The 17,650-nt window shown below is 42.5% G+C and overlaps 1 protein-coding gene across 1 annotated transcript in view; it reads left to right on the top strand.

Annotated features, from left to right (window-relative positions):
* The window catches only part of ryr3 (ryanodine receptor 3), a 102,924-nt gene that overhangs the window by 33,189 nt on the left and 52,085 nt on the right, over positions 1 to 17,650 (top strand). The window contains exons 11-32 of the mRNA XM_070987224.1: positions 296 to 452; positions 2,122 to 2,286; positions 3,474 to 3,595; positions 3,703 to 3,883; positions 4,639 to 4,774; positions 6,664 to 6,759; positions 6,876 to 6,994; positions 8,127 to 8,260; positions 8,437 to 8,678; positions 9,552 to 9,744; positions 10,226 to 10,442; positions 11,181 to 11,285; positions 12,787 to 12,890; positions 13,425 to 13,508; positions 14,061 to 14,220; positions 14,471 to 14,615; positions 15,054 to 15,259; positions 15,664 to 15,838; positions 16,552 to 16,760; positions 16,942 to 17,105; positions 17,235 to 17,283; positions 17,383 to 17,543. Of these exons, the coding sequence (XP_070843325.1) occupies positions 296 to 452; positions 2,122 to 2,286; positions 3,474 to 3,595; positions 3,703 to 3,883; positions 4,639 to 4,774; positions 6,664 to 6,759; positions 6,876 to 6,994; positions 8,127 to 8,260; positions 8,437 to 8,678; positions 9,552 to 9,744; positions 10,226 to 10,442; positions 11,181 to 11,285; positions 12,787 to 12,890; positions 13,425 to 13,508; positions 14,061 to 14,220; positions 14,471 to 14,615; positions 15,054 to 15,259; positions 15,664 to 15,838; positions 16,552 to 16,760; positions 16,942 to 17,105; positions 17,235 to 17,283; positions 17,383 to 17,543 (3,324 nt within the window). The remainder of the gene's footprint in view (positions 1 to 295; positions 453 to 2,121; positions 2,287 to 3,473; positions 3,596 to 3,702; positions 3,884 to 4,638; positions 4,775 to 6,663; positions 6,760 to 6,875; positions 6,995 to 8,126; positions 8,261 to 8,436; positions 8,679 to 9,551; positions 9,745 to 10,225; positions 10,443 to 11,180; positions 11,286 to 12,786; positions 12,891 to 13,424; positions 13,509 to 14,060; positions 14,221 to 14,470; positions 14,616 to 15,053; positions 15,260 to 15,663; positions 15,839 to 16,551; positions 16,761 to 16,941; positions 17,106 to 17,234; positions 17,284 to 17,382; positions 17,544 to 17,650) is intronic.

The raw sequence follows: 17,650 nt of genomic DNA, 5'->3' as shown, positions 1-17,650 counted from the left end.
GCACAGTATATGTTAATAGGGAAAAAAAGGAATTCAGCGTATCTTTTTGGCATCTTTTTCATAAAGTCAGCATTTAGGATTTTGAAAGTTGAACTAGCTAACATTGATAGCGCTGGAGAATCTGTGTTGTTTCCAGCAATTGATTGCACTTGTGTCAGCAGTTCCCTGTTGCTCTGCGTCTAAATGTCAGGACAATAAAATGATTCAGTTTAGGGAAAGCAAGTGCACAGAAAGTTTGGCTTCGTATACTCCAGTGGTGCATCCATAGTTTGTGACACCAGTGCTCTGTGTTTAGCTGGAGCGGTAGCCACATTCGCTGGGGTCAGGCCTTCCGACTACGCCACCTCTCTACTGGCCATTACCTGGCCCTGACTGAGGACCGCGGACTGGTCCTGCAGGACCGGGAGAAGTCCGACACCGCGGCCACTGCCTTCTGCTTCAGGCCCTCCAAGGTCAGTGCTCACTGTCCCTATACAAGCATAATTTATTTATTCTGTTTTTACAATTAGCTTTGATGTGTCCCTTGAGCAAGGCAGTTACACCATCTGAAAGCGGCCCTGGGTGTTGATGTAAATAAATGTTCTTGGTCAACTCACCTAATTAAAAGAGGATTCAAAATATCTTCCCCTGACTACTTCGTCAAAGACTCCCGAGATGGGTCTGTAAGCTCTTAATGAGCTCATGGCTTTCCGCAATAAATTGACCTTTTCACAGCTGCTGAGTAGACTGCACTGTAAATGTTGGAGCAAACATTCATGGTATGCATGGTATGGGATGCAGCCATTTTCAATTAGGAAGTGAAAATGAATGTATCGCCACAGTGTTAAGATTCACTGTGATGCACTGGGGGGGATTTTCAGGGTACCTACTTTGTATTTGTTCATTTGCCTTTGCTTATTTCTATCCCTCAATAACCCACCCTTTTTATCCCACACTTTGTTTTGAACTCTCCCTCAAGCCGAGGGCTCTTTAGTTCTTTGTTTTAATAGCGCGTTCCAAAAATATTCTCATTGCCAAAAATAACCTGTAGAAAGGAGCACGTGGCTTACTTGATATTCAGACTGAAAGCAGGTATTCCAGCGATGTTGTTCACTCATGCTAAGATATGTTGTTTGCTTGTAAGTTGTGCAGTTCAGATGTAGAAGCTGACACAGGAGTGGGATTGTCTCCTTGTTAGCAGTTGTCTTTCTTGCGGTTCCATTGCGATCCAACAGCTTTGATTCCTAATCTTTTTACTCTACACAATGCAGTTATTTCCTTTTAGAACAGTTTCAGAGCTTTTACCTAAATCTAGTGTAATTAGAAATGCATACTGTAGGTCCTAATACTAGTGAAATAATACTGTTGAATCTCCCTCACCTGTAGGAATCTAGCTCAAAATACGTGAAAATGTCGATATCTTATTTCCTGGCTTTACTGTTTGTTGCTAAGTTATCTTACCTCAATTACACTGTATTGATATGGCTACAGCCACATAAACAGCACAGTGCCATGAGTCACCTTCACAGAGTACCATTGTGTCCCTGTAGAGATCTTGTTATCTACAATAGGTGCAGTTTAAAATGCTCCTCAGTGCTGTCCACTTCGGAGGCTTTAATTTTCCCACCCATCCCACTCCTGAGAACACAGTGTAATTGCCCTCAGTAATCACTATTCCTGCAGGACCCACAGGCTTTACCGGGATTACTGTGGAATCATGTGTCTTTGGAAGAATAAATATAGACAGAAACTCTTATTTTGTATGTATTTCCTCACTTCCTCTCGCTCCACGAGTTGTACACACAACCCAGTGCCAGTCGGCTCCGGTATCCAAAAAAGTCAAGGCTTTGCCATGTTGAACACTGGTATTAATATGTTCCCTGCTACTTGTTGTCAGCTGCAATCAGCTGCATCGCTCCATCTCTGCTGAGCCAGAAATGTAGCAGAGCTAATGAGGCCAGCAGCAACCTCCTGGCAGGCCAATGAATGCACTCTCCTCAACCCGCCTCTCTGATTACCATCTAATCATAATAAATCTTCGTTTGTCATATTTCAATGCTTGTGTGTCGTGTGGACATGCTTCCTGTCTCTCTGTGTATATTTGTTGATGTGTGTGTGCACCTCTCAATGTCAACACAACAGGAAAAGGGCGACCTGGGCCCAAAGAGGGACATCGACGGCATGGGAGTGCCAGAGATCAAGTACGGAGACTCTGTCTGCTTCATCATGCATGTGGCGACAGGACTCTGGCTGTCTTACCTGGCGCCTGATGCCAAATCGTCTCGCCTAGGACCCCTGAAAAGAAGGGTAAATAGGATTAAACTTCCACAACCTGAATCATTCCAGAGGTCACTGAGTTTTTCTTATGCACATCATAAAGACTTTCCATTCAGCCGTGTTATTTTTGAATGAAAGACTGTCAATCAAAGCTGTAAATGTCTCTGTAGTTATTATAATGGGAGCAGATACCTGTACAGTAAAGGTGTTTTTTGTGCTCAGATAGTTCCTTGTTTTGTAGTTCACCTACAGTAAAAACTACAGGTTAATACATACAGTTACACCTCATAGGTGATTGTGCTTGGTGCAAAATTAGGAATCAGTCATTGCATCGTTGCACAGTGATAATTATGTACATGATATGTATTGTTGACAGTAAGATCATCGATAGCTCTTCACCTGAACACCTCAAAGCCCATGTTCACGGTAGCAGATCACACCAAATCAAACCAGTGGCTTACATGGGTATTTAAACGCCTATCCCACACAGCCAGACATTTATTTTCCACTCTGCTTAACATCATTGTCTACCCTGGATACTCTTGACACAACCAGTCTCCCCTGCCACCCGCCCCTCTTGCACACTTGAAGTAGCAACCCATTTAAATGTGATAATGGGCGATGCGTAGGGTGACAGTTGGTTTTGGGTGAGACAGGGGGGATTAGGGCAGCACATGAACGCTGCTCACCGCAGGGCACGCCTCCAGGGACATCAGATGCCAGCTTGTGCTGGCGCCAGGCAGTCCCTGCAGCCTTGGCAGAATGCCAAAGCTCCTGATATGTTGGAGGTGATGGTCAGTCTACACTTAGACCCCCGCCCTCCCCACCTCTTCCCTCCTCTTGATTATGCTGTTTGATTACAGCGAGTCAGGTTTCACTGAGCTGTAGTGATGTAAACTTACTAGCTGAAGGAGACTCTCCCGTCACACTTGCCCATTACATACTTGTATGGCTTTTCTTATAGCTGCTGGATCAATATCTGCTTTATCTGCCTTAATATCTTTCATCATTTCTAACAGCTCTTAAAAGTTAGATGCATTTTGTTGTCCATCTGTTTCTAGCAAAATCGTATAATAAACGGATCCATTTTCAAAAGTCTGATTGGATGAAAGGAGGTTTGCTGATGCGTTGTTATTTCACGGCCTTTTAAATTTGATGGTGTGGGCCCTGTTGCAATGATGGAACGTACGTTTATGTGTGCGTCTGTCCTGGTCTAGGCCTGCCTGCACTCTGAGGGCCACATGGACGATGGGCTTACTCTGCAGCGCTGTCAACATGAGGAGTCTCGGGCTGCTCGCATCATCCGCAACACCACCTTCCTCTTCACCAACTTTATCAAGTAATGACCACCCACAAACACTTTTATCTGTCACACTTGTACAGCGTGAAAATGTTTCAAGTTTTACAGCGTGATTCTCCTCGGTCTTCCCTGTCCTTCCCCCTCAGGGCTTTGGACAGCACTGCGGAGGGTGAGTCCACGGCGGTGGCCGGGTATGTTGAAGAGGTGCTGCAGACGCTGAATGACCTGATCGAGTACTTCAAACAGCCTGATTCAGAGCTGGAGCATGAGGAGAAACAGTGTCTTCTCCGTTCACTCATCAAGCGTCAAGACCTCTTCAAAGAGGAGGTGAGTGGACGATGTGGAGCCATCAACTTCTGATTCAGAAGCTCTAGCAATATACTGACTGTTACTGTGTGTGGATAATTTAACTGCTTGGAGCAACAGCAGTTTATACCAAGATGACAGTTGAGACCATTTAATCTCTATTATACAGTACTCTGTAGAGCTTTTTTGTTTGAAATGCTTTTGATCACAGTGGTAGTTTGCGAGGTGGCTTTTTATGTTTTTTGGGTATTTTAGGGATTTTTCTTTTATGCCTTTTACTAGAGGTTTTGACAATAGAGAGATAAGAGGAAACGAATGGAGAGATGAGGAATGATATGCAACAAAGGAGCTGCTGCAGCTCATGGTCTCCGTGGCTCAAAACCTGAGCCACAGTGTAGCCCTGAAATTTTTAATCACACTGAGACCTTTGCTTAGTTAAATACAAGACTGGTTGTGTTTGTCTATTGATTTTTTTTGTGGTTTCTGTTGTGTGCAAGAAAATGTTTTCATCTGAGGGTCAGGGTGAGACCAGAGAGAGTACAAGTAATCAAAAGAAACACAGAGCCTGTTGTACTTCTCTTAACCATTAACGTGCTTGTTTCCTACATCCCCTTTAAATCTACTTGAAACACAAGCAATCAAAAAGTTGTATGACTTCAAAAAAATAATTTCTGTTGAGTTGAGTTATAGAAAAAAGGTTTTTCCATCTTGTTACAAACAATAACATACTGTCTGTAGTGAGGTGAATCACAGCTTATTCATGGGCTTCTTCTTAGGGCATGCTGACCCTCCTGTCCAAATGCATTGACCGGATGAACCTGTACAACAGCGCTGCCCACTTTGGAGAAATGGCTGGGGAGGAGGCGGGCGCAGCGTGGAAGGACATTCTTAACCTCCTCTATGAACTCTTGGGTAAGCAGTCTGGGGTGATGGATCATATGAAATATCCACATCTTCCGTCAGCACTGTCATCTGTTGACCCTGGACAGACATGCAGTATTAATCTTTCCCCAGTGTCTTCAGCGAACCTCCTCCTCTCCTTTACACTTGACGGTCTAGACTTCTTGTCTCACCTTTTTCCCTCTCCTCCTTCCTTCCTTTGACCTCCATAAACTCCCTCTACCCAACTCTTGTTTTCCTCTATGCCACATCTGGAGTTCACAGCTGGTGATAGCCTTTGCATGACATTTATGTGTAATTATTTGTGACAAGGGAGCACAGAGAGAGGCAAAGACAGAATGTCGCTTGTATTTGTCTGCTCTTCCCTCTATTTAGGTCACATCCTTTTTCGAGATCAGTGTGGGCACATTAAGAAGCATTCAGCCGCATATTTGATGAAATGATAGCGTCATTAACAAAATGCCAGCCATCACAGGTGCTGGCATTATCCCGTTCTCTCAGGGCCTGTGTTGAGTCAAGGAGGCTGAAGTTATGACCCTGAAAAGTTTTATTGTGGGCAACTTTTTCTTGGGTAGTTTGTTTTGCTGTCATTGGAGCTTTCCCATCAACAGCTTCCCCTCGGCTCACCTTGACTGCCCTTATATTCATCATCACCTCCCCAGCATGTACTCCCACATAGGCACGTTAAACACACACGCTGAAAACACACAAATGCACTCCTCTGAATACACTCCAGCCTTTCCCACAGAGCGGTCACCCCCAAGGATGTGAAGGCAGTCTGGTGAAGCGGGTTTCGCATGATGAATTGCACAGCCACCTTGTTTGTCCTGACCTCCTCTTCTTTACACAGTAACTCTGTTGGAATACACCTGGTTATTATTGTAAGTTAACCGTCCAGGTAGTCAACCTACCTGTTAAATGATGAGGACATGGACATCAAATTCATCCCTCGTGGTAAACTATTAAAAAGAAATAGAAACGCTGAGAAATAGAAGTAGAGTAGGCTGTTCAGATGCTCAAAGGATTGATTTATTACATGTGCAAAATGTGACAAATGTCCCACAGAACACGGTGGCCGTAGAACGAGCAGAACTGCTTCTTTTTTCTTTTAATGAAATGGAAACTGTTGAGCCTGGATTCAACACGCAAATCCTTAATAAATCATAAATCCTTCCTTATTACTAAAAGCTCAGTCTTAATATAGTGTATGCTAATGTAACGTTATTTAAAGTCAGTAGTCTGTATAGCCTCAGCGTCCTCCTCTCTGTCTCTGACTTTCAATTTCACATTCACATCATTCACAGTGAACATCCCTGCCCTTGCCTCACGGTGTGGCTCTATCCATGTGTTCGTATTGAATGATAGCATTCCCGTGAAGTCAGAATTAAAGAAGATTAGACACCCATCAGTATTCCTTTGGCACAAAGTGCTGTTAAATTGTTTCTCGGGCATTATCAGCCCAGTGTCCCTGAATCCTAATGGTGAAAAATGAGACAGTAAAGTAATAAGGAGCCTTCTTAATGTCACCACGGTGGCAGAGAAAGGGCACAAGGGAACACACCTCAACTTTCTAGACAGCATAGACCACGTGACTTCAGTCACTTTGAAATCTTTCTCATGTATTTTACAGCAGGAGGGCTTTATAATAGATGTCTGGTGGTTTCCCAGATTTAATGAATTTTAGTATCTACCTGTGGACCGAGGATGTCAGGCGACTGCTTTATGTTCACAGGAAAATGTTGGACTATTTTTCATTAAAAGTCAGACTGTCTGCAACACCCACTCATCTCCAAGTCAGCTGCTTGGGTTTAATTTTACACCTTTAGTCACATTATTCATGGCTGTGCTGAGCCTTGTGTGTGTTTTCATTAAACCCTGTGAATACCTTGTTTCTTGCTCAGCGGCACTGATTCGTGGAAACAGGAACAACTGCACCCAGTTTTCCCGCAAATTGGACTGGTTGGTCAGCAAACTGGAAAGACTGGAATCTTCATCAGGTATTATTCTCTGTTGAAAACTTAAAGCAAACCCTCGAAGCATTACAGTGACATGATGTGGTCCATTTGATATGTGTTATTCGTGATAATGCCAAATGTTTTGTCTGACCCGTCAGGGATCCTGGAAGTCCTCCACTGTATCTTGGTAGAAAGTCCAGAGGCTCTGAACATCATTCAGAGAGCTCACATTAAATCCATAATCTCTCTGCTCTACAAGCATGGACGCAACCACAAGGTGAGCAGAAATATGAGCACAGTAGCTTAAATATTAGCAAAGGGTGTTTTAGACTGAATGATGACTGTGTGTAACAGTTCGAGTAGGACTATTGTGTTTTGACCCAGGGTCAATGTTAACAAAACTAAAAATATTGCCATGCTAGCTGCCAATGAGGCTAGAAAACTCATAACACAACAAAAACAAATTGTTGAATGGCTGAAAAAAGGAAACATAACTGTGCTACCTCCTGTGGTAATAATGTAAGAGGTTAATTTTCCCCTGAGATGGCTTAGCTTTCTTCAGTCTCAGCTGTGCTTTGAGATCAACGCTAATGTTAGCATGAAAACATGCCTACAGGTTCAGTGTTAACATGCATTTTAAAATTAACAGAATATTTATGTGCTAATGCTAGCATGCTACGCAAGTTACAATGCAGTCTACCTGACATTTTGGTGAAGAAAGGGGTCTTCAGCTTGTTCACTTTCACCTTGGTAAATCAAGTGGTGCAGCACCAAGCTGTAAAATATGTTGCTCAAAGCTACCTGCAGCACAATCTCAGAAATATTTTTATATGCAAATGTGTTTAATAAAATGTGGCCAATTACGTGAGGTTACTCATGAGGTCTACTTAATTCAGATCCTATTTGAGTGGAATTTTTGCTTTTCATTGTTCTCTTTTGAGTTTAATTATGAATTCAAGTGTGTTCTTCAACCTGTTCAACAAAAGCTAACAAGTTATAACTCCAAACTATCTTGTTATCTTTGTCTTGACTGGGATTGAGGCAAACGACATTCTTGTGCTTTATGACATTCCAACCATGTGTTTTACACGCAGTGTTCAAATGCCTCAGTCTCTGAGTATTTACCCTGTAAATTGTACCAGGCATGAAAGGGCGTCCTCGTAAACAACAGCTGTTGATCACGAGTGGTACTTGACAGTCCTTTCTACAGTGTGCATATGCTACAAGCAGTGCAGCTTGCTGAGAGTCTGTCTGAACAACTGATCATATAACTGGGAAATTAGGCGTGGATTTGCATCTAATGGTGTGTGAATGCGCACATTTACACATCTGTGCATCACATTTATAAAACAAAAGGGAGTGATAAAAAATGTCTGACACAAGAGCCATCTTTTTTTTTTCTCTGTTAGATTCTGGATGTCCTGTGTTCCCTCTGTGTTTGTAATGGGGTGGCAGTGAGAGCCAATCAGAATCTGATCTGTGACAACCTGCTTCCCAAGAGGGACCTGCTGCTTCAGACTCGACTGGTCAATGATGTTCAGAGGTAAAAATAGTCTCCCAGCAGCCAGGCAATGTTCTGCATGGGCTGATGGGAGGAAATTTGTGTCGCTTTTTGGGTTAAACAGATTGTGCTTCAGTGATTTTTATTCTCCAGGTAATCACTACAATATGTGACTATTAAACACACTTTGAAGCTTCTTCCTCTCTTATCACCTCCAGTATGAGGCCCAACATCTTCCTGGGCATGGCTGAAGGTTCGGCTCAGTATAAAAAGTGGTATTTTGAGCTGGTGATTGACCAGGTGGACCACTTTGTAACCGGAGAGCCGACCCACCTGAGGGTAGGCTGGGCCAACACTAAAGGCTATGCTCCGTACCCTGGTGGAGGAGAGGGATGGGGAGGCAATGGCGTTGGGGATGACCTGTACTCTTACAGCTTTGATGGACTTCATCTTTGGTCAGGTAGGCATCTTACAAGATGTTTTCCCAAATTCCAAGATGCCTTACTTTGTCCACAACACAAAGATATTCACTTTCATTAGAGGAGTGAAGAAACCGGAAAAAAAAAAATCACATTTAAGATGCTGGAATTAGGGAATTTTGACTGTTTTTTTTTTTTTCTTAAAATTACTCAGAACGATTAATCAATTATCAAAATAGTTTGCAATTAATTTAATACTTGGCAACTAATTGATTAATTGATCTAGTTTCAAAGTAATTCCTAGTCAGTTATGGTGTACAGTACAAAAAGTGAAAGTCTGTTGGCTTGGTAAGATTTTGCCTGACAGAAATGACTTTGAATAATGCAGGAGCCTGCTGTCCACTCTCTAGGTTGCTCTTTTCATTTTCCACACAGTGAAGGGCAAAGTCACAGCATTGACAGTGATGTAAAATTCCATCACACAGCCTCAAAGTTAGACCATTCTTAAGGACTTTGATACACATGCCTCCGAGTCTAACACACTGCAAAGCCCGTAGCAGAAGGCCAGCTGCAGATGTGCAGGTATGTTCTCCGCCTGCATAACAGGGAATAACTAGTCAGTAGTTCACCAACTGTCGGCTTGATGCTTTAGGCCTTGAATGTCCCCTCTTCTCTGCTCTCATCCTAAAAGCACGACACCTATTTCACCTCTCTTCCCTTCCAAATCTACTAAAAGACCCATCGCATCCTCTCATCCATTTCATGTCCTCCCTTTTAAAGCACTCATCACCCACCTCTCCACCTCTCAGCTCCGCTCTCTTCTCCTTGCCCATCATCCTGCCCTACATTCTCAATGACTTTGCAGCCGTAACAGCCATCCATCCTCCCTCTCTGTCTTCGCTGGTGTTGTCTAGGCCGAATCCCGAGGGCCGTGGCCTCCATTAACCAGCACCTGCTGAACTCAGACGATGTGGTCAGCTGCTGTCTGGATTTGGGCGCTCCCAGCATGTCCTTCAGGATCAACGGGCAGCCTGTCCAGGGCATGTTCGAGGACTTCAACACAGATGGATTCTTCTTCCCCGTCGTCAGCTTCTCTGCAGGTGTCAAGTAAGGCTCCGCATTTATAATTGGGAAATAAGATGAGGAAGCATTGGCAATAGAGGTTTGTTTTTATTTTTTGAGGTGCGATTGCAGCTTCTCAATCTGCGGTAGCTTTATATATAAAGCAGTGATGTAGTTTGAAAGCTTACAGAATTGACTTCCTGTCAGGGATCGACAAAAAACAACACAACTTTAAACTTTATTTATATTGATACAAGGTATTGCTAAGTACAAAATGAGTTTGCAGCAGAAAGTTTTATGCAAAGGCAGATAATCCCTGCCTCTGGGTGGCTTTACTCTTCACTGCAGCCCCGGTATTAATGGCATAAGTATGCATGGCTATTTGCTTATTTGAGCAGAAGATCGCAGGTTTGAAAAGTACATGAAAAAGTAAGTAAAAAGAATCTCCTGAGATACTCATGGTGAAGTGAAGAGTTAGAATATTATTATATAACGTCACACAGTCTTACGTAACGTCTCACATCAGGGTGCGCTTCCTGTTGGGTGGACGCCATGGAGATTTCAAATTTCTGCCACCCGCTGGTTACTCTCCATGCTACGAGGCACTGTTGCCCAAAGAGAAGATGCACGTAGAGCCTGTGAAGGAGTACAAGAGGGACCACGAGGGGGTCCGTGACCTGCTGGGAACCACCCAGTTCCTCTCTCAGGCCTCCTTCATACCCATTCCTGTTGACACCAGCCAGGTGAGCACAGCTCCATCTGGGAAATGCTGATGTTGTATCTGTACATTAAAGATACAGCAAAGAAAATAAATAAACATTCTGCATACTGTAAAAATGACCATAATATGAAAAATATGTGATATGTAAATAACACATTTTCCTGAATACTAAATGAAAAGTAATAAATATATCAAGATAAATGTTTTCAGTTGTGAGTTTCTTCCTGTTTACTTTTACATTTAATTTTCAAGATACTCTTATTTAGATTATAGAGAGAACATTCGTTTAGAGATAATAATACAGTTTCTTGGCCACTTCCTGAACTGAGCTGTTTTCATTGCTTTAGATAACAAATTCAAAAGCAGTTGAAATATTTACCAACTGCAGTCAGTATTGCAGAGTATTTCCATACTATTGCTGGTCCGTTACTCCTTTTTTAAGGATTGTTAGGATAGAAAATAAAGTTTTTGAAGCCGTTGGGAGGTTTCAGCAATCTCTCATATGAGATTCATTCATTTTTTGTTACAGAGCTGTGATATAATATTCAGTTCTGCAGTGGCCCTGAAGCACAAATGCAAAATAAATGCAGACTTGGCTACCTTTGGATGACAAAGCCAAGATAATGTGAATGGCTCTACGGTCCCCAGGAATGTACAAATGCATGGTCAGGAGAAAAAATGAGAGCAGTTTTCGTTTGCTGGCCCATTGGCACCTTTTCACTACCTGACTGTACCATCTGTTCCCCTTCTCACTCTGCAGATTGTTCTTCCCCCTCACCTGGACAACGTCCGGGACAAGCTGGCAGAAAACATCCATGAACTGTGGGGGATGAACAAGATCGAACTGGGCTGGACCTATGGCAAGGTAAATCTGCTATCCATCATCGCATTCAACACACAAAAACAGCCCTGGGTCTGTTGGGATGCACACAAGGACAACTCCTGCCTCTCCGGCGAAATGCATGTTAGTAGCCATTAATGCTAATGTCTCAGTCAGGACATGGCTGATAAAGTCCTATAGAAAAACAGGATGCTCTGTGCTGGAGAAAGTATCAAATCCTTTAACTTAAATTAACATTATCTCAAGTATTCAAAGTCAAATTACTCAGTGCAAAGAGGAATTAGATCAAAGTTTGCCGACAATTGAAAACATCAAGTCTTCACTTTGGGGAATTTACAAGAAAGGAAGCGGTTCAAGAAAGTGTCTTCATCCTTGTAATTGTTGTGAAAAATACCCAGTTTCCATCAAAGGTAATGATCATTTTAAAGCAGTTTTTACCTGCATGTTATGTAGGCATGTTTCCTGCTGTAAGAAGATACTATTTAGCACAATAAAAAGTAGAGTGTGTAAAAAACTGGAAATGAGCTGATAAAGAAATTACTGACCACTTGTGAGAGACAGAAAGAGAGAGCGATGAAAGCTGTTGTTGTGTAACTTGAGTGTTTGTTCTGCACATTATATTTTTAATGTCAATAAAATGCACACATGGATTTTTATGCCTTTATAACATCACAGCGTTTCTCTATCTCCCTCCCATCATCAGTCAGTCTTCCTGTTCTCCGCAGAGCAGTCTGTTAGAGGTCTGATCGCACTCGCTGCCTCTTTTGTACCGTAGTGGTTATCACAGAATCATTTCCCACTGAGGCCGCTGCCACAGCGGCTGTTTAACAAACTTAATGAGTGTCTCACCTTCCAAGAGTGTGACATCCACATTAATTAAGACTGGGAGAAAGCTCCACTCTGGGGGGGTAACCCATGTCTTACACTTTATTTATTATTATTATTAAGGACGGCATTTAGTACCAAGCCTTAAAAAGCTCAAAGTGGCACTGCACTGAATTCAAGACAGAAGCATCTTTGGACAAGAAGCAGATACTTGGCAGGCAGGGTGATAATAAAGCTGGGAACAGCTTCATTGTTTAATGTCAGAGTGTGTGGCCTTGCTGTGCATTGCTTATAATTTCTGTGCACCTCAGTTCTATTTAACCGTTGGAAACAGAAGGCTATCAGAGGAAGAGTGACTGGCTGCGTCTTATTGAGTGTGTATTTGTCTCTGTCGACTCCCTCACAGACAGCTGAGCCTCTTTCTCTGAGCTGATTCAGGTCTATTTCTGCTTCATTAAAAAATCAACACCTGAGGCTTGAATTAGTCCAAGTGGAAAACAAACAACAATGCATCTGCCAGCATCCACTGCGCTTCAGTTTTTAAATTTTTTTTCTGAATGCTGAGCCATCGTATTTTCCTCTGAGGTGTTTTTGCAGTTGTGTACAGACAGGCCCAAAGACCAGAAGAACAACAAAGAGTCCACACTGGTTTCTGTGACATGAAACATGCACTAATGACACCCGACTGATTTCTCCATAGATTCGTGATGACAACAAAAGACAGCACCCTTGCCTTGTGGATTTCGCCAAGCTGCCTGAAACTGAAAGGAACTACAACTTGCAGATGTCCAGTGAAACTCTTAAGTAAGACTGGGCAGTTTGCTAAAAAAAAAAATCCAATTACCTATTCATGGAATTGCCTCTGCTCCCAGCTGAATGCTGTGCGAGAGCAGATTAAGGCTCAGATTAAAGCAGTGCTTGTAATGACTTGCATCTTCTGAGTGAATTCCAGTATTGATTTTTAAAAAAAAAATCTTGGGTCCAAAGCTTATTTGAGCCAACTCCCGAGTCATCTCCCAGTGAAAACATTTGGCTTGGCTCAATAAAGCGAGCTCCTGTTACAGTGAGCTTCAATCAGCTATGCAGTTTGTCATGCATACTGTTGTATTGTTGTTGTTGTGCCTAGCTGCCATGTATCCAAACATAATGTGTGGATACATGGCAGACTGCTGTATTTTTAACTAATGAGCGGAGTTAAAAATACAGCAGTCTGTCTATGAATTCTGCTGAAGTAAGGCTGAAACAATTGTATCCAACACAGTGTAATGAGGCTTGAGTGTTGATATCAGTTATGGTCTGTATGTCTCTTTCTGCTTTAAATTTCCCTTTTGTCCTCAGGACCTTGTTGGCTCTTGGATGCCATGTTGCTCAGGTCAATGTTCACGCTGAGGACGATCTGAAGAAAATTAAACTTCCTAAAGAGTAAGTTTGCAGTTTTTCATGTTGCATGAAGTGATTCTGTTGGTGTATCAATTTGATTGGCAGATATATTGACACTGACAGCAGCTGTGCACTTTTTAGAGAGAAGAAGAGTCATTAATATGCTCATTTTGTAATTGTGGGTTTTTGCCGGAGGTTATTTGGGTAACAAAGGCTTTTTGTTGCTTATTTTGATTGTAGTCTTCACACTCTAAAAGATGGATTCATTATTTCACATCGTTTCAGAGCTTTTTTTGTTTGAATTATCTCATCACAAGAATCCCTTGAAAACAGAATAAATACTTTAATTGTTACCTTGGAGCATCTCAGCCTCATGGAAAGCACACTGCCAAAGTCGCTGTGGCATTTTTGTTATTTACTTTGTGTTTGTTGTGTTCCTTTGTCTTTTGTTCAAGCTGTAGTATTTCATTTGTTATACACTGGCCTTGTAAGAAGGAACAACAAAGATGTCATTTCATTGTACCCAGTTTGAGGTGGAGCATGAATGTTAGTTTAATTCTGTGCTTTTACCTTTTTGTGATGTTGCTTCTTCAGCTACATGATGTCTAATGGTTATAAGCCTGCGCCACTGGAGCTCTCTGATGTGAAACTGACTGCAGGTCAGGAGGTTCTAGTTGATAAACTGGCCGAGAATGCACACAACGTGTGGGCCAAAGACAGAATTAAACAAGGATGGACCTATGGCATCCAGCAGGTAAAAGCCATTATTCTTTCCATTTACAAAGGAACTGGCAGTGCACTGGCCTGCTCTTTAAATTTGAGTAGAATTAAAAATAAATTAAACTCAAAGTATTTTACTGGACATTCCAGCTGAAACATTGTTTCTTCAAATGGCTACAGTGCTAAAAATATAAGCTACATTAATTGCCTTATTTGTCTTACATGCTTGTCCTCATTCTTCTTGCTTATTTCCTTTGCTTGTGTATTTTTCTTGTTTGTGTCAGGATGTGAAGAGCAGGCGTAATCCTCGCCTGGTGCCATATGCTTTACTGGACGAGCGCACTAAGAAATCTAACAGAGACAGTCTGAGAGAGGCCATCAGGACCATGGTTGGATATGGATATGACATCGACCCCCCAGACCAGGAGGGTGAGAACATGTTGCGGACTCAACTGCTACACAGAAGCTACAGTCTATTATAATCATCTGCAAGCATGGCTGTATTCCAGTTAGCATTTTAGGAGTGGTGATGTGCAGAATTAAGTCTAAATGCTCCATAATATGCAGCTCCAGCGTCACATTCATACAGTATGAATGTAGTGTTGAGAGTGGAATATTTTGGCTAGTAATGTTTTTATCAAAACAATTAGGGAAACAGACGACTAAAACTCTTTATCCACATGTGCAGCCAGCAGTTATGGACAGAAGCAGCGCTGAGTGTTCAGTTTCTTTTGGCATTTTAGCTGTTTACGTTTTTTGAAATGAAGTTACCTGCTACACTATCTATATAGTGCCATTATCAGTTGTTATTTAATGCATCTGTCAAGTTACCAAGCACCAATAGTTCCTGTCTCTATCGATCCCTAGCCGCCCATGTGGTGGATGATCAGAGCATCGAGACCATCCGCCTTTTCCGTGTGGAGCAGACCTACGCAGTGAAGACGGGAAAGTGGTACTTTGAGTTTGAAGCCCAGACTGGAGGGGATATGAGGGTTGGCTGGGCCAGACCAGGCTGCAGGCCTGATGTGGAACTGGGAGCAGATGACCAGGCTTTCGTCTTCGATGGATACAGGGTAAACCAGCTCTGTTAGGATGTATTGTACTATTTCACTTCAGCAGCCATCATTTTTTCAGCTGAGTTACAGCTATGTGGTTGCTAAAAGGGAAGATGTCGAGTGTGGGAACAAGATATTTGATGGTTTTAAAGGACATGATTACAATTTTGATTTAGTTCGAAATTTTGTTGATGGTGCAGTACTTACTATGAATTGGTATAATATTGGGACAAATTGATTTTAGCCATTAAAATTTGTCAATTTGTTTGCTTCCTCTCTGAACATTTCTTGAATAGAGCATTCAAGATATCATTGATATGATATATTGCCAGCTTTTAAAGTAGAATCACTTTTATCATTATTATTAGCGTGTTCGTATTATATGTACTGCAAAAACTTAAAGCTTTATCTTTCTTCTCAAGGGCCGACGTATGCATGCAGGCAGCCGCTACTTTGGAATTCCCTGGAAAAAGGGCGATGTGGTCGGCTGCATGATCAACATGGAGGACAAATCCATGATTTTCACCCTGAACGGAGAGCTCCTGATCACCAACAAGGGCTCTGAGCTTTGCTTCGCTGACTTTGAGACAGAGGATGGTGAGAGCTGCGTCGTCTCCAGTGAACTTTAGTGTTAATTCATTCATTTATTCTGTGTGTGTTTCCTCCATAGAATCTCTAGAGGGATGACTGGGTTTGTTTGGCGGTTAGTGTGAGGCAAACAAAAACCAAAAACAGTACAAAATGCTAATGATGTTGCAGTTTAATGAGGTCCATTGTGGCGTTGGCCAATTACTCTGTAAATGAGCCGTCCTTCAGGACAAGACAGGAGAGAGTCTCAGTGGAATAAAGTTAAATGATTAAAATTAATTATTATAGTTGATGTGTAATGGATTCTGCTGTATAGACAGTCTGCAAACTGTGTTTACATACATGGCAGTTTGAAGGACACTGATCTACACTGTTTTTGCTAATAAAAATACAGATTTAGTAAAACAGTTTGTGCTGAAGCTAGGTTTAATTATTTGTATTAATAAATAACACATTCCTAATTTGCATATCCTGCAGTTTTTTTTGCCAAGGTTATTGTCACCAGTAAGTCACCAGACTAATTAAATGGAGTTCTTGAGGGCAGAGAGATGGATCGCAGCGTTAGAGGTAGTGAGACATTGGAGTTACTTTTTAATTATATCTGCAAAGAAGGGTTTGCCAACTTTGATCATGGAGGAGCCTTTTCACATTGCAACAAGGGATGACATGACTGAAAGATATTCCACACCAAACCCACCGATGTTTCCTTAACCCGCCTCCAGGTTTCATCCCCGTGTGCAGTCTGGGCATGTCTCAGATCGGACGTATGAACCTGGGCAAGGACGCCAGCACTTTTAAGTACTACACCATGTGTGGTCTCCAGGAAGGCTTTGAGCCCTTCGCTGTCAACATGAACAGAGAGATCACCATGTGGTTCAGCAAGCGCCTCCCCACCTTTGTCATCGTACCACAGGACCATATGCATATTGAGGTGAAGAAACATTTTTATTGTTGTTGTTATTATGGTTATTAAAGCTGCATGTTACAAGCATGTTTCCCATATCATGATCTATGCATTAAAACGTAGCTATAATGAACAGCGCTGCTACTGATGGGCACATTGATGTTGTGTATCGATTTCCTTCTTTGGCTTCGGACTCTTAACTCCCCAGGTGACGAGGATCGACGGAACGGTAGACAGCCCCCCCTGCCTCAAGGTCACCCACAAGACGTTTGGCACGCAGAACAGCAACAATGACATGGTCTACTGTAGACTGAGCATGCCCGTGGAGTTCTACTCTGCAGACAAGTTACTGGAGGAGTCACAGAAACTCAGGTGAGACACTGGAAGGGAGGTGCGGAAGTGAGGAGCAGAAAAGTGTTTTCTGGAACTGTGCTGGTAGCTTTTATTTTCAAGATCGCTGTGTTGCTCTTAAAACCTGAAGCTGTTTTTTGGTCCCTGCAGCCATCCTCCAAAAGAAGATGGAACTGTTGACTATGGAAGCATCACAACTGTAACTAAACCCACATCGACATTCAGAAACGTCTGAAAAATATTGTTATGCTCTCTGTTGACTGAGTGTAACCTGTTGTTGCTGTGTGTTTTATGGCAGTACTACCACTCGGTGCGAGTGTTCTCTGGCCAGGACCCTGCATCTGTGTGGGTGGGCTGGGTCACACCGGACTATCATTACCATAGCAAGAACTTCAACCTCAGCAAGACGCGAACAGTCACCGTCACCCTGGGAGACGAGAGGGGCCGCGTCCATGAGAGGCAAGCTCCTGCTTTTTTAATATATTCTCTAATGTGTAGGATATCTTCAAACACTGGGAGGTGTGCTGTAGGCAGGGAGACTCAGCCGATTTGCTGTGCCATCTAAC

Source organism: Chaetodon trifascialis, chromosome 19 (assembly GCF_039877785.1).
Source record: "Chaetodon trifascialis isolate fChaTrf1 chromosome 19, fChaTrf1.hap1, whole genome shotgun sequence".
NCBI classification, from domain to species: Eukaryota; Metazoa; Chordata; class Actinopteri; order Chaetodontiformes; family Chaetodontidae; genus Chaetodon; species Chaetodon trifascialis.
Note: the sequence above shows the minus strand (reverse complement) of the source record. Positions and strands in the feature narration are given on the sequence as shown.